Raw genomic sequence first — 16,621 nt, 5'->3', positions numbered from 1 at the left:
AAAAAAAAAAAAAAAAAATAAACACATCATGGTAAAATTAATGCCTTCTCAGCTTCGCATCGAAGCTAAAATGTAAATTATAAAATCGAGAAAATTTACACAAAAATATCATTCGGTAGCCGTTTTCACCATGAAGACAAGTCCAGAGGTCAAATTTTTATTTTTTTAAATTAAAGTATATCACATTAGCTTTAATTTAAGATATATATAAAAGTGTCAGACCTTCCGGAACATTTTCAAAAGTTAAGTTGAAAAAGTTAATTTTTTGTGAAAAAGTTGTCATTTTAAATCCCCCCCTGTGGGCAGAAAAAAAGTCAAATTTACAAAAAAAATATACCAAATAATAGGTAAAGACATCAAGCATCTATAAAAAAAAAATTATATTAAAATGTTTATTTTTGAAAAAGTTACGGCAGTTTTTAGTAAAAAAAATTGAAAAAATTTCGAAAATTAGCGATTTTTAAATTTGTAATTTTTTTGGAGGTTTCCCCCATTTACGGGGAACGAGGGAAATTTTTTCAATTTTGAAGGGTAATGTCTTCGACTAGATACGATTTGTGATCTTTTGACGTATCGTTGAAAGAAATCCGTTCGGTGAGAACTGAGAAAAAGTGGTAACAGGCACAAAAAAAAAAAAACACATCATAGTAAAACCAATACCTTCTCAGCTTCGCATCGAAGGTAATACTAATGTAAATTTATCATTTTATAAGCACACGGAATTGTAGAAAATAATTTTTTCTACATTGCTTTGGTACAACATATGTGGCCTGTTTAATACTTACAAACATTTATTTTTTTATTTTTTAAATATTATATTTTTACACTAATGAAAAACACAATGACACCTCTACTGTTATCACGAAAAATACATATTTTTATATTTTTTATCGTAAACTTATTTAATGTCGTAGACATTTAGATAGATTAACTATGACTTAACAAAAATAATATTGTTTATATTTAATTTCTTAATTTAAGGGTACTTAATTTTTATTAATAAAAACTAATAGTCTTTTAAATTGTACTACATTTTATTTTTCATAATACATAAAATTATAATGTTTTATTAAAGTTTTTTTTTTTTTTTTAATTCAATTAAAAAAATAAATATAGTTAATATACTTAGTATAATTATTATTAACTATGTGGTTATGATTTTTTCATTTTATTTTTCTATAATTTATTTTTAATTGATAATATTGATATTTTTATATATTTAGAATGGAATTCAATAATTAAACGTTAAATAAATCAATAATATATTTCAGGAACATTATAAACTTGTCAAATCTGCTAGTAGATAAATTATTAAGTTTAAACTGTATCTACTAATATTGAAAATTCAAAGAGTTGTTAGCCAGGACTTGCCATAAATTACTTATAACATTATTTTTAAATATAATTAAGGATTTTTAATAATTGAGATTCTGTATTGATTATTTAAAGCTTCAAAAAGTGATTTTACATATATAAAAAGTAAATATAATAAATTGGTGAATATCAAATTATTAATAATCTTTATTTAACCTAAATAAGTACAAAAATTAAAATCCTTCATATTAAAAAACATAATTTATTTTTGTTCATTTTTATTATAATAATAATGTTTTAAAGATTGTAATACAATAACTTTACCATTATTTTTTTATACTTACTAAAAAGTGTTCCACAAAAGAGAGATATATGTAATACTTGATAAGTAAGAGAATAAGAATAATCAGGGACGAAAGATTAGTGAAGCAACATCCATAAAAGTAGCTAGCTACTATGAGTGTGTGGAATCAGTCGGTCGAATTCCCACAATATTATTAAGCACTTACTGAAAGATGGGGATCAAGAACGGCATGAAAAATCAAAAGCTCAATAAGACCAGCTGCCGTAAAATCTTGGTATTCACACGATTAATCGCATTTGCAATGATTTACTAGCTAGAATGTAAAAATAACTGTTTATTGTATAGAAGGTTAAAATGTATGACATTAGCACACGATTATTTACATTGATACTTGAAAAATCACATTGAATATACAATGCACATATGTATACAAGAAAATTATATTCACCATTTTATTCTATTTATACTCATAAACAATAAAATAGATTTAGTGAGATATTTTTTTATTTTAACTACTTGAATAATAAATATTAAGTGGTATAAAATATTTATTATAATAAACGTTTGCTGGCATTACAAATAATGGATAACTTAACTTATAAATAGAATAATAGGGTGACTTATATTTGAACATACATAAAACATTTAATAAATAACTTATGAATTTTATCATTTTCATTAACTAGTAGTATCTGTATTAACTTTAAAGACAAAATTAATTGTAGTAACCTATAAATTTCTAATTTTTACATAAAAGTACTAATCATGAAAAAACCTTTTTTTTTTTTATTATTATCTATATTCATTCTGTTGACTGAAACAACATTAAATTCAAGACAAAACACTGATATATATAATAGCCTAATTAAAAATAATGGATGGAAAGAAATAAAAGATGTCATAAGTGTTAAATATTTGAGCAACATTTTTCATTCATTTACACTTCTAGACTTTGTTGAAGAAAGAGATTGTAATAAACCAATTCGTTTATTGACTATATTATTGGGTTGTACATATGCAAAAGAATTAAAAACACTATTTTTCCTATTCATAAAATTTGGACACCACTGTCAAAGTTCGATAACTGCAAGATATACAGTAAAAAATAGATATAATTGTGCTATGGAGTTAATTAAAATATTACAAAAAATACCTTCATTAGCAACACTAATAAAAAATACACTATATACATTGGACTATTTGCATACTGATCCATGGAAAGATCAGAAAAAAAAAAAATTTGTTCTAGACTATTTGCTAATAGAATTAGAAAATTTTAATAACATTTTAATAAACTATATTCCTTTGGAAAATGATACAACAAAAATAGAAAACATTTTAAATTCAATTTATCGGTTTTTTACCCATAGAAATGTTGAAATTGAATCATTTAGTGACTTGTATTGTATATTTATGCAAAATGATATCGATTCGCAATGGGAAGAATGGAATGAAGAATATAAATACGAAAATAAACAAAACGAAAAATTGCAACTCTACGATTATCTAAGTCAAAAAATTAATTTGAAAATGATTTCCATAATTATAAATAAATTTCATAATCTAGGGTTTCAGTATGATAGAAAAACAAAACAAATTGGTATACCTCTACCAAAGCAGTATTGTATAGGCGGTATGAATTCAAAAATAATTAATATAGAGCTATCTTAAAGTACATATTTTATACATAGATTTAAAGTTGTTCACAAGAAACAAAAAGACTTCTGAAACAATTCAAAGTGAATCAAAAAATAAAAGTAAGAATATATTTAAATTATAAAATAATCTACACAGACTTAAAACTATTAATTAGTAATTAAAATTCATACTTATTTTTGATCTTAACTAAATATCTTGAAATTTTACTTAAATATTATTACGACAAAAACATTCAAAGTGTTCTTAAAAAATTAGACTTATAAATAGTCTTATAAAAAACTTCCAGTTTTGACAAAAAATTAGAGAATTTGATAAATGCATTTCTGTTGTATTCAATCTCAAATATACACGATGTTAAATTTTAATTGAGTAATCTTAATATTTTTCCACTTTTTACTAGAAATGAAGGAAAATCAATTTGAAAATCAATGGATACTTGAACTAATTGATTAATTAAATGGAGGTAAAAATCTTTATTACTAGGTTTACTCTTAAATTCTAGTTATATAAAAATATATTTGTATTTCTTTATATTGAATTAATTTTTATTAGAAGTAAATAATATACCTCAAACAAATAAAGAACTACAGCAAATGAATACTCTCAGACAAGGTAAATCATAGATAAATAATTTTTTATGAATTTCGCAATAAATAATAATTTTACTACAGGAACTTAATAGTCCTTACATCCATTTGTCTCTCATGAGTAATCGATTTATGAGAACAATAAAATTTTTGCTAAATTTGCTAAATTGTTTTAAATTGCTCTAACTATTTCTAATTGGTTTCTAAATCCATCAAAGCAGCATACGTCATTGATTTTAGTAATGGTAAAATTGTTCAACATAAATTATTACTTAGATGTTCTAGTTTTATAAAAAAGTATTTTTATTTATTAAATTAATTTTTTAATAGAATTGAATAATGTATCCCAAACCAATAAAGAATTGCAAATAATCGATTTTCTCGAACAAGGTAAATTGACTCATTCGTAGATAAATAAAATAAATTTTGTAATTATTATGGGAAAAAAACTGTTTCCTTTAACATTTTAATAATATAAAATATTTCATAAATGAAATATTATTAATATTTAGTAATATGAAATGTTCATAATTATAAGAAGTCATAATATAATTATTTTATTAAGTTTTTGTTTTCATCAAGGATTAAATAATGATTATTCACATGAAGAAAATTCAGAGTCAATGTTAATTGATGAAAATAGGGAGAATTATATCAAGTTTTTTTAAATAGTAATTTTTAAAATATGAGCTTTCTATTTTTCATAAAATATTTTACTGTTTAAATAATATTCATGAAATATTGTAATTATCATAAAAATTTTAATTAATATAATACTTATAAGTATCGTAATTAAGATTGCTTACGTATTTTAATGTTTACTGTATTACTAGAACATGAAAATTGTAATAAAATATTTTATAAAATAATAATACTAGAGTGATGCTTTATAAAAGGTTTAATTTAAAATTCATTATAATGCAGTGGCTATTATATTTTTCTTAAAATAGCCACCATTATCAAAGTATGATTACAAAATTATTTTCAGTCAAATATAAAAATAATACAATATTAATAAACTTAAATGTGTAGCTGCCAAACTCTTTGTTTTATTCTGCAAAGTGTTTTTTTTTTTTTTTTTGTGATTCTTTACTTGATTATCCTTTCTTACTGGAATGATTTTACTCAACTTATAATTAAGAAAATTTAGAGTAACCTAAGTATTGTAAACATATAACGTATCCACAATATCGGATGGAAATTTTCAGTTCGTTTTGTGATGCGGTGGATTGTGCTGAAAAGGTGTTTATTTAAGTATTATTATTACAATCTTTTTTATGATAAAAATACAAAAAATATTTAGTGTTTTTGATAAATTTACTGTAAATAGTAATTATTAAATTACCTGACTGCATATTAATCTTAACAATATAATTTTTGAAATTCTCATATAATTTACTATTTAATGATGTCAATTTCAAACTTGCAGATTGTGTTAAAATAATAGTTATAAATTAACTTTTTTTAGTATAACTATTCACAAAATTTAACTTTAAAGGAACATAAAAATTGTTTAAATATGACATTTTGCACTGATTATTTTTAATATATTAAAATCAAAATCAGTAAAAACTTGAAAACAATCTTTAGTTAGTAATTTTTAGCTTCAATGCGAAGCTGAGAAGATATTGATTTTACTATGATCTGTTTTTTTTTTTTGTGTCTGTTACCACTTTTTCTCAGCTCTCACCGAACGGATTTCTTTCAACGATACGTCAAAAGATCACAAATCGTATCTAGTCGAAGACATTACCCTTCAAAATTGAAAAAATTTCTCTCGTTCCCCGTAAATGGGCGAAACCTCCAAAAAAATTACAAATTTAAAAATTGCTAATTTTCGAAAATTTTTTTACTAAAAACTGCCGCAAATTTTTCAAAAATGAACAAAACAATATATATATTTTTTTATATATACATGATGTAATTACCTATCATTTGGCATATTTTTTTATAAATCTAACCCTTTACCCTTTTACACTTTTAACTTTATTATGCTATAACTTTTTGAAAAGTGTATGGATCAACAAAATTTTTTTATGAAAAATAATATTTTTTAATAATCCCTTTTTCATTCGACATACTTTATCTTAATCAAGATATTAATAAGGAAACAGTAGATAATGTAGCTTTTGGAATAATACACCAATTTTTTTTAAATTATCGAAGCGTTTATTTTTGATAGTGATTTTAATCACTGTCAGATATCATTATACTTGATCCAACTATGCCCGGTCACCACTGTGCCGCGACCCCCTTGTGCTGGGTTTTTTTACTTTAAAAGGCTATAACTTTTCAAAAAATTTATAGATCAATACAATTTTTTCATGAAAAGTAGCATTTATATACATCTTTCATTTGACATACTTTTATTTTAAATCAGACCACTTCCATATATACGGAGGGGCTTTAAATATTAAAAATGCATATAGAAAGTAGAACTTTACAACTTAACTTTTGAAAGTTTTCCGGAAAGTCTGACACTTTTATGTATATCTTAAATTAAAGGTAATGTAATATACTTTAATTTGAAAAAAAAAAATTGACCTATGGACTTGTCTTCACGGTGAAAATAGACATCAAAGTTAATAAAAAATTACGATTTTAGTAAAATAATTTCTTTTTATATTTTTAACTTAATAATGCTATAACTTTTTGGAAAATGTATGGATAAGTAAATTTTTTTTTTATATAGATGCTTGATATCTTTACTTATCTTTGGTCAATCACGGTCAGATATCATTATACTTGATCCAACTATGCACGTCACCAATGTGCCGCGACCCCCCGTGCTGGGTTGGTTTTAATTAGTAATAATATCAAAATTAAAAGTGGTAGACAAAGTCTAATGCCATGTTTAAAAATATTGCAAAAAGTTGATTTAGAAAAGTAAATTTTTGATTCTGATGAAAGTTACTTGTAGACAAATAAATTTATTCATAAATAATAAACAATTTTTGTTGAAAAGTATTACACCAAGCCTTTTAATTTTTATACACGTTTGCCATAAAAGTCATGACTACTTTATAATTTATCCGTAAAAATTACAATATTAAATTATTATATATCAATTTCTTACTAAATATAATTACTATAATAACTATTTATTCATTTTTTATACTTATAAATCAAAGAACTTCTAATCAGGAATAATGAAGGAAATAGGAATTGATGTTGCACTGTAAACATTTAGAGTTTCAAATTTTTTTGAGTTAATATACATGAATAATATTTAAGGGATTACAAATGCAGGTAGCTAATTGGTTTTTTTATGACGATATTTATAAAATAAGGTATAACATATAGCCTTTATTATCGATCGTAATAAGACATATTGTTGTGAGTTTATGAACATACTAACTGGCAATACAAAAATTATGTCTATTGATAGTCATAAATGACAATAAACACTCCGTGACTGTAACAGCGATGTCATGAAAAACTAAAAAGTGAAAAATAAATATAGTTTAAAAAACTGAAAAACACGCTTTGAAAGCATATCGAACTAAAAAGTTAAAAATTATTTTTAAAATAACGTTAAAACAATAATAAACGAAAATACTAGTATTATTGTGAAAAAAAAGCGTGGGGGCTTTGTGCCATATTTTTCGTATATTGAGCGCCCGACTTTTTTTTTTCACAATAATACTATTATTTTTCGTTCATTATTGTTTTAAGTTTATTTTAAAAATTATTTTGAACGTTTTAGTTCGATATGCTTTAAAAGCGTGTATTTCAATTTTTTTAAACTATAAATTTAATCACTATCATAAGACCATTGTGTTACCGTTTTTATTCATAATAATTCAGACATTTATTTTACTTACATTGATCTCTCGTTCGGAAAATTAAGCCGCTGGTGACCAAGTTTCGAACCCGAGACAGTGCGCGTCAAAAATTGCCGCATTACCGACTCGGCCATATCGTCCCTCCGTATTACCTTATTTGGGGTATAAAAGTATTCTAAAAACTATAGAAGTTATTGAAAACTAAATAAATTTCCTCCCAAGTAAATTTTTTTAACAAATGTTAGTATCACAAACAACTAAACAAAAAAAATTCTTTAAAATTATTTTCAAATATTAAATGATTACTTTTTAAATTATAACTCTATGTAAAATATCTATGGTAGTAACTTAGTGATCTGATTCAAATACATGAAGAATAATATTAAAAACATTAGCTATGAATTAAACATGAATTTTTAATTGGTACATTATGAGCTAGGATAGATTTGTTTTGGAAATTTCTAAAGTATATTACAAATGATTGAAATCGTAAAGTACAGATAAAATTTAATGATAGTATATTTAAAAAAAAATACGTATTCATACATATTTTATTAATTTGTAATATAACAACAATTACTAAATAAGAAAAAATAACTTTGAATTATTTACTTTGTGTACATGTACAAAAAACATAAGGTCGGCAATCAAATTATTTATATTACATCATATTTTATACAGTCAGCGTTTTTGAAACTGACGTTTTTCAAATGTAAACACGAACAAACCTAATAGAATGGAAAAAAGTTTGAATGAATCATATTGATGCTCCTAAAAATCCTTCTGAATCGGCTATGAAAAAATCTAAGGTAAATATAATTATATCTTATTCTGTCATATTTAATATAAAAACTGGTAAGAATAAGTAATTTTAATAAAGAAATCTTAAATAAAATTTTTAATAAATATCAAGAAATTAAAATAACTAAAAACAATACAATATTCTGAGAAAATTGAATTAATAACACAAAATTCTGGAAACTTAAGACATAAATAAAAGTGTTGAAAAAATTAAAAAGAAAATACAAAATGGTTAAATTTTGTGGGCCAATTGCATTTTCGTGTAAACAAGATGAATAAATGCGATACAATTTTTAAAAAAATTAAAAATGCCACATTTTTTAATACAATATTATTTATATTAAATAGTATTAAAGTAGTCAAAACCATTCATAACATGTTGAAATATTTTTTAAAAATGTATAAGGTATGTTTAAACAGACAAATAAACATGAGAAGGTAGAAAATGTATATGACCAAACTGAGTAAAACAACTTCATTGACCATGGTTCAAGTAAAGAAAAATTTATTTGTTTATTTTACAGAGACGATACCTAATTTTTTTAGGGTCTCATCAGCCTAAACTTGTTTAGAATCCTATAAACAAACAAATATAGTTTTCATTACGTTGGTGTACTCAAATTCCAGTGTTAGAATACAATAATGTATAGTATTAAAAAACAATATTCAAAGTATATTGTTATGTGCGATTTTTATTACCAAATGGTTCAGATCGACAATTTATTGTTAATTTCTGGATTATTAAAGGTGACAGAACTTAGCATATAATGAAAAGTAGAGGCGAAAATATACTAGGAAGACAGTTCTGATCATTTTTCTTTTTAGATTCATAAAGCTGCATTAAAAGATTACTGTAATTTTATGAAGTAATCTTATCATATTGTGTTTTATTTGACCAAGCAATTCGACAAATATGTATAAAAATTCAGCATGAACATGAATACAATAAACAAATTATAAAAAATCATTAATATGAATTTTTAAATTATATCAATTACATTCATGATATTGAACAATATCCATGTTAATGTTATCCATGGATATTGCTGGCATTATAGATCGGCAAGGTTTTGCAAGGGGGCGTGGTATGGCGCGATGGTCACGCTAGTTGTTTACAAAACTCTAGTGTTAAGCCGCGTCTACCACCGTAGATGAACGGATGGGTGACTATGCGAGTGCTCCTACGGTGGCGAAAAAGCACCATATTCCCAGTGCAGAAGGCAACGGGAAACCACTGCACTTAAATTTCCCCAGGATATACCAGTGGTATTAACCAACCTAATGGTTGTAAAAAAAAAAAAGATTTAGCATTTTGAGGCGATAGCATTGACAAAAATGGGAATTTCAATCAAATTATGCAATACTGCCCAAGCATTGTGCTATTATGAAAAAATGATTACTTGTCAAAACTAAGAGATCATAAAATGTGAAATATTTTGGATATAAGTCTCAAAATGAATTTATAAAACTTTTATTTTCAGAAACTAAAAAACGTATAAGTGAATAAGTAAAACATGCAGAAATTTATTTATTTATTGCAGACACGACTCCTCATATAACTGATCTAGATATATTGGCAATATGCGTGCTTTACGTAATGATAACAGATAGATGAAGAAGATACTTTTGGAATGAATGTGATGATAAAACTAGATTAGGGATTGCAAAAAATATTTACGATACCTTGGTAAGAAATAAATTAAACCCGAACTTTATCAGTTTTCAATCTTACGATTTAGTCTCAAGTATTTCAGACAAATTCCATGGAATGCAAAAAGAACAATCAGAACTAAACAATCACTACATACCATGTATTCCATGTCAAACGTATTTTATTAACACCGCCTTGGACACATAGCTGTAATGTAAACGTTATTACACTAAACATAATAGACAACTTAGAAAGTTCTTAAATTTTATTTTTTGGCAGTACAAAGTGGTACACAATTTTTCATAAGAAATAAATCGAAATTAGTGATAGCTTGCATTTGTGTAATTTGTCGAAACATAATAGCGATGGATAATATGTGCACAGTCAGTAAAAGCAGTTAAGACTTCGTTTGAAATAACACTTCAAACTTTAAATGAAATAACCACTACCATTTCATTTTATTGTTTCAATTATGTTTAGGAAAAATGATTTATATTAAGTCAAAACACTGACTGAAAAGTTAGAAACAAAATAGTTGAATATAATTGCAAGACATTTCATAAAAGGCATGATAAATTGAAAATATAAACACAATTCTGATAGATTTGATGCAAATCTAAAAGTTGCTGTTATTTTCAAAAAAATAAATAAATAATAATTGAAGTAGATTCAGAAGCAGATTTTATCAAACATCAAAAATAGATAATGCCAAAAAAGTAGATGGAAATCCAAAAAGTCGATCAGACTTTTATTAAAATCATTTTACAGGAAAGAATTCAAACAAGTATTGGACAAACTGATAAATTTAACAAATGAACATTTGAATAGTATTATTGAAACATTAAAGCATCTATTTAATATTTCTAAAGTATCTCAAGGTAGAATTTCTTGTTTATTAAAAGACGTCTCATAATGTAGTTAAATTATTTCCTGATATGATAAATGTGCGGTAATTCATAATATTGATTTATACATAAAATTAGTGAATAATCAGATAGTAAATTGTTCACAAAATCAAAGTAGAACTTGTTAAAATGTTTGAGTAATCTTTATTAAATGAACTAAAAGATTTAGAAAGTCAAAAAATGTATTTTTAAATGTTTATATTTCACAAATTTTTTTTGCAAAAATTCTTTTAAATTATGTAATATTTAGATTTTTAAATTACTATTTATATTAACAAAATTTGATATAAAATGGCATTACTGAAAATAAAACATTTAATCATTTTAATTAAAAAACTAATTTTTATTTAAGAATGCGTCGCGTTGGAACGTATACTGACTGTAAAATATTATGTTATCACTTATAATATGATATTATCATTTGTACATGTATGCACATATTATGAATTTACAAGATGATAAAATAGGGTTTCCTTCTTTCTTTTTAATAAATCCAGTTGACCTGTTAATAAAATTATCAGAATTTCCGGAACCATTTCAAAAGTTAAATGGAAAAGTTTTAGTTTTTATACGCGTCCTTCAAGTTTTTAATCCTGTATCTGTATCCTGTAATCTGTAGGGGTAAATGATTTTAAAAAAGAAGTAAGCTGGATAAAAGAGTCATTATTAAGTACTTATAAAAAAAAAAATTTTATTGATCCACAATTTTTTTGAATAGTTATAGTTATTTTAAAATTGTAAGTATACAATCAAATATTGCAATACAAGTATAAACTATTTTTCCTCTACGGTGGCTATTTGTACAAAGAAGATAAGTGATCAGGAGAATTTTTCTTTTTTATTTAAAGTATATTACATAATTTAATCTAACATATGTTTGAGTATTTTCGAAATATATACAAAAGTAAATGATAAACACAAAAAAAAAAAAGATAAAAAATAAACAGACCATGGTAAAATTAATACCTTCTTAGCATTGCAACAAAGCTCAAATTATGAGAAATGTTATTGAAATTTAAATTTTTTATATAGTTAACACAGTATTGTGTTTCCTTCAACCTTAAATATCATTCTCAACGTATATGTATTTACAGCTTTATTGCCGTTTCTCAGTTAAAAGAAAGTCCGTTGGACAGAGCTGCTTGTTAACATTTATTCAAAAGATTATAGTATAATGTACTTTTATTTAATAAGATAGATAGTAATGGTTGTAAACTTTTTCATGTTACATATTATTCAAAACAGGAACTTACAATTTAAAAGATATTAAAAAGTACACATTTATTTATTTATTACAAACTATTAACAATAAAATAACCAGTAAACAATTAATCTACACTACCCAAATGGTGGTGGTCGGTATTAAGTACTCCCTTACTGCTGTCTTAGTTATCCTTTTCTCCCTTTCTCTTAATTCAATTAATTGGATCTAGTTTTCGCAATATCTATTGCCGAATATATCGACTTCGTTTATACGCCGCTACACTGGGTAAGTTTCTTTTTATTATTTCTTTCCTAAACCTTCTAAATTTGATATATAGAACTTTCAACCATGCTCTTGGCTATATTGATTTACTGTTACCAACCGTGTTCAATGATTTATATATAATTTTTTTTTTTTTTTTTAAAGTTAGTTAATCTTTAACGGTGATCATAACCTTCTAGTTATCAACCGTAATTAAAATAATTGACTTTTCCTTTTATCCTTTTAATCTTATGCAACGGTGCTCGTAACAATACATTACCAGCCATGATACAATATACAGGGTGTTCAGTAAGTCAGGAAACGGGTTTCTATTGTTCTCATTGTTACAAACAATGAGAACAATAGAAACCCGTTTCCTGACTTACTGAACACCCTGTATATTATACTTTCCTTTTTACCTAATAATATTTGTTCCTAAAGTAAGACTGATATGATAGATAGATATTCAGTATAGATATTATTGTTTCTTTTCTAAATAAAACGAAATAAGTTGATTATTTAAAGAAAATTGTGCTGTACTTTCATATGATTAGTAATTTTAAGTTGAGTAATATAAACTCAAATAGAGTACATACGTAAAAAACGTTTCATTAAGTGTATTATTATTTTAATCATGAGTGCACAGTCTGCAAAAACATCATGTTAAAAATAAATACGTAATAAATTAAATTATATAAAAATCGTTATATGAACATTAAGTTATAAATTTTAAAATTAGTAAAAAAATAGTAACAATTTATTTTTTACATTTTAACAAAAGAATAATGATCATGAAAAAAATTTATATTTTTTTAATACTATCTATATTTATACTGTATATTGAAATGACAGTTAATTCAAGACGAAATACTGACATTTTTAATAGTCTCATAAAAAATTATGGATGGACACAATTAAAGGATGTGAAAAATGTTGCATATTGGCATCAAGATTATAGATTAGAAGATCATTTAGGACCAGCTAAACCAGAAAAATGTAATCATGGAATTCGAGTATCGACTTTAGTATTGGCTTGTACGTATGCAAAAGAATTAAAAATACTCTTTTTCTTATTCATACAGTTTACACAACACTGTAAGAGTTTAATTAAAAAAAAAAGTCCAGTATCAAATGTATATAGTTGCGTTAAAAAGTTATTGGACATTTTACAAAAAATGCCATCGATAGCAAGATTGATGAAAGAAACACTTTATGTATTGGATTATTTACATACTCATCCATGGAAAAATTTTGTTTTTAAATTATTATTTTTAAATTTAGAAAATTTTAACAATGGTTCAAGAAACTTCCTTAAATCAAAAAATGGTTATTCAGCAACGGAAAAATTCTTAGAATTTATAGAATTTTTTTTTAAATATAGAGATATTGAGACTATGTGTGATTGTTCAACATATTGTCGATTTGAACAATTGAATATAGCACTAATATGGCAAAAATGGAAGGAAGAATATAATTACAAAAACATCGAAGACAAAAAATTACAACTCTACGATTATCTAAGTCAAAAAATTAATTTTCAAATTAATTCCATAATAATAAATAAATTTCATAATCTAGGGTTTCAGTATGACCCAACAACCATAAAAATTGGTATACCTCTACCAGTACAATATAGGAGTTGCTGTATGTATTTAAAAATTATTAATTTAAAACTATCTTAAATAATCTATTTTATACATAGATTTAAAATTATTCACAAGACACGAAAATACTTCTGAAACAATTCAAAGTGAATCAAAAAAAAATGGTATAAATTTATTATAATTTATAAAATTTTTTATACTAGTATTTAAAATTCCTATTTATTTATATTTCTAAATTCTCGTACATATTTATATTAATTTATTATTTTTTAAACATATTTCATAAAATGTAAGTATTATTTAAATAAGTTGTTATAAAAAGACTTATAAATAATTCTTAAAAGAAAACTTCTACTTTAAGAAATATATAAGGAAAATCAATAATGTATTTTGATTATAATGAGCCCCAAAGATTCATAATGTTGAACTTTAATTTAGAACTCTTAATATTTTTGCATATTTTACCAGAAATGAAAATTAAATTTGAAAACCGATGGATACTAGAACTAATTGATTCATTTAATAGAGGTAAAATAGTAAGCATAAATGATTACTCAAAAAATTTTTGTATTTCTTTATAATAAATTTTAGCTTTGAAGCGAAGCTAAAACAGTATTAATTTTACCATGATGTGTTTTTTTTTTTGTGTCTGTTGCCACTTTTTATCAGCGCTCGTTGGACTGATTTCTTTCAACGATACTTCAAAAGATCACAAATCGTATCTAGTTGAAGACAATATCCTCAAAAATTGAAAATTTTTCCCTCATACCCCAAAAATCTCCCAAAAAATTACGATTTTTAAAATCGGTAAATTTCGACATTTTTTTCACTTTTTTCTAAGAATTGCCATTACTTATTGAAAAATGACCAAATAAAAAACATTTTTTTTATATTGAAATCTTAAATATTTCCCTTTTATTTGATATAATTGTTTTTGAGAATCTGACTCTTTACTTGCCCACAAGAGGGATTCAAAAAAGAAACTTTTTTACGAAAACCAAACTTTTTCAACTTAAGTTTTGAAAATATTTCGGAAAAATTACGTCCTTTAAACACATGTCAAATTAAAGCTTATGTTACGTACTATAAATTTAAAAAAAAAACTTTTTATTCAAAAGTCAATTTTTTCAACTTACACTTTAAAAATGTTGCGAAAATACTGCGTCCTTTAAACATTTGTCATATTAAAGATTATGTCAAATACTATGAATTAAAATATAAAATTTTTTTCCGACAAATTATCTTTTACGTGCAAATGGCTGTCGTATTAAAAAAAAAATTTTTAAAAATACTTCAACATTCTATAGAAACTTAACAACTGTATTAAAATAAGAGTTTTTGGTATCAAAATTTTTCTCTATAATTTATCAGTAAAATGGCTATCTTCAAATCTTAAAAACCCAGCACAGGGGGGTCGCGGCACAGTTGTGACGTGGTATAGTTGGATCAAGTATAATGATATCTGACAGTGATTAAAATCACTATCAAAAATAAACGCTTCGATGCAAATCTTTAAATAGTGTTTAATTTTAAAAAAATTGGTGTTTTATTCCAAAAGCTACTTGATTTGCTGGTTCCTTAATATCTCGATTAAGATAAAGTATGTCGAATGAAAAAGGGTTTATTAAAAAATATTATTTCTCATAAAAAAATTGTGTGGATCCATAAACTTTTCAATAAGTTATAGCATTATAAAGTTAAATATAATATGAATAATAAAATCGAGAATTATCACACGAAAATAGCATTCGGTAGCCATTTTCGCCGCGAAGAAAAGTCCAGAGGTCAAATTTTTTTTTTTCAAATTAAAGTACATTACATTAGCTTTAATTTAAGATATATATAAAAGTGTCAGACCTTCCGGAACATTTTCAAAAGTTAAGTTGAAAAAGTTCTACATTCTATATGCATTTTTTATATTTTAAGCCCCCCCATATATAGGGAAATAGTCTGATTTTAAAAAAAAGTACATCCAATGAAAGATGTATATAAATACTACTTCTCATGAAAAAATTGTATTGATCCATACATTTTTTAAAAAGTTATAGCACTTTAAAGTAAAAAATGTAAATTATAAAATCGAAAATTTTCACACAAAAATAGCATTCGGTAGCCGTTTTCACCATGAAGACAAGTCCAGAGGTCAAATTTTTTTTTTTCAAATTAAAGTATATTACATTAGCTTTAATTTAAGATATATATAAAAGTGTCAGACCTTCCGGAACATTTTCAAAAGTTAAGTTGAAAAAGTTAATTTTTTGTGAAAAAGTTGTCATTTTAAATTCCCCCCTGTGGGTAGAAAAAAGATTGAATTTACAAAAAAAGTATACCAAATGATAGGTAAAGACATCAAGCATCTATATAAAAAAAAATTATATTGATTTATTCATTTTTGAAAAAGTTACGGCAGTTTTTAGTAAAAAAAATTGAAAAAATTTCGAAAATTAGCGATTTTTAAATTTGTAATTTTTTTGGAGGTTTCCCCCATTTACGGGGAACGAGGGAAATTTTTTCAATTTTGAAGGGTAATGTCTTCGACTAGATAC

General features: G+C 24.4%; 2 protein-coding genes across 9 annotated transcripts in view; both read left to right on the top strand.

The window, feature by feature from the left end:
- The first annotated feature begins 2,272 nt into the window (after positions 1-2,272).
- LOC126896520 (uncharacterized) lies at positions 2,273-4,678 on the top strand. The gene is made up of 6 exons (XM_050669415.1): positions 2,273-3,251; positions 3,310-3,375; positions 3,678-3,740; positions 3,830-3,889; positions 4,195-4,254; positions 4,447-4,678. The coding sequence occupies exons 1-3, from the start codon at positions 2,384-2,386 to the stop codon at positions 3,728-3,730; spliced, it is 987 nt and encodes a 328-aa protein (XP_050525372.1). The 5' UTR covers positions 2,273-2,383; the 3' UTR covers positions 3,731-3,740; positions 3,830-3,889; positions 4,195-4,254; positions 4,447-4,678.
- An 8,533-nt stretch (positions 4,679-13,211) lies between these two features.
- Positions 13,212-16,621, top strand: part of LOC126896509 (uncharacterized) — a 7,019-nt gene continuing 3,609 nt past the window's right edge. For 6 of the 8 annotated variants that reach the window (XM_050669365.1, XM_050669363.1, XM_050669360.1 and 3 more), the window contains exons 1-3: positions 13,212-14,115; positions 14,174-14,239; positions 14,544-14,603. In XM_050669365.1, the coding sequence (XP_050525322.1) occupies positions 13,257-14,115; positions 14,174-14,239; positions 14,544-14,603 (985 nt within the window). In that variant the 5' untranslated portion in view covers positions 13,212-13,256. The remainder of the gene's footprint in view (positions 14,116-14,173; positions 14,240-14,543; positions 14,604-16,621) is intronic. The other 2 variants (XM_050669367.1, XM_050669366.1) reach the window with 1 other exon arrangement.

This window comes from Daktulosphaira vitifoliae, unplaced genomic scaffold (genome assembly GCF_025091365.1).
Source record: "Daktulosphaira vitifoliae isolate Bord-2020 unplaced genomic scaffold, ASM2509136v1 Scaffold_1, whole genome shotgun sequence".
Taxonomy (NCBI): Eukaryota; Metazoa; Arthropoda; class Insecta; order Hemiptera; family Phylloxeridae; genus Daktulosphaira; species Daktulosphaira vitifoliae.
The sequence above is the reverse complement of the archived record's forward strand: the minus strand, read 5'-3'. Positions and strand labels throughout refer to the sequence as shown.

Excerpts from the sequence above, each read along its gene's own strand:
- LOC126896520 (XM_050669415.1), top strand. The coding sequence starts at position 2,384 with ATGAAAAAACCTTTTTTTTTTTTATTATTATCTATATTCATTCTGTTG. Across the intron at positions 3,252-3,309 it reads AAAGCAGTATTGTATAGGCG|ATTTAAAGTTGTTCACAAGA; the intron begins GTATGAATTCAA and ends TTTTATACATAG. Across the intron at positions 3,376-3,677 it reads AAGTGAATCAAAAAATAAAA|AAATGAAGGAAAATCAATTT; the intron begins GTAAGAATATAT and ends ACTTTTTACTAG.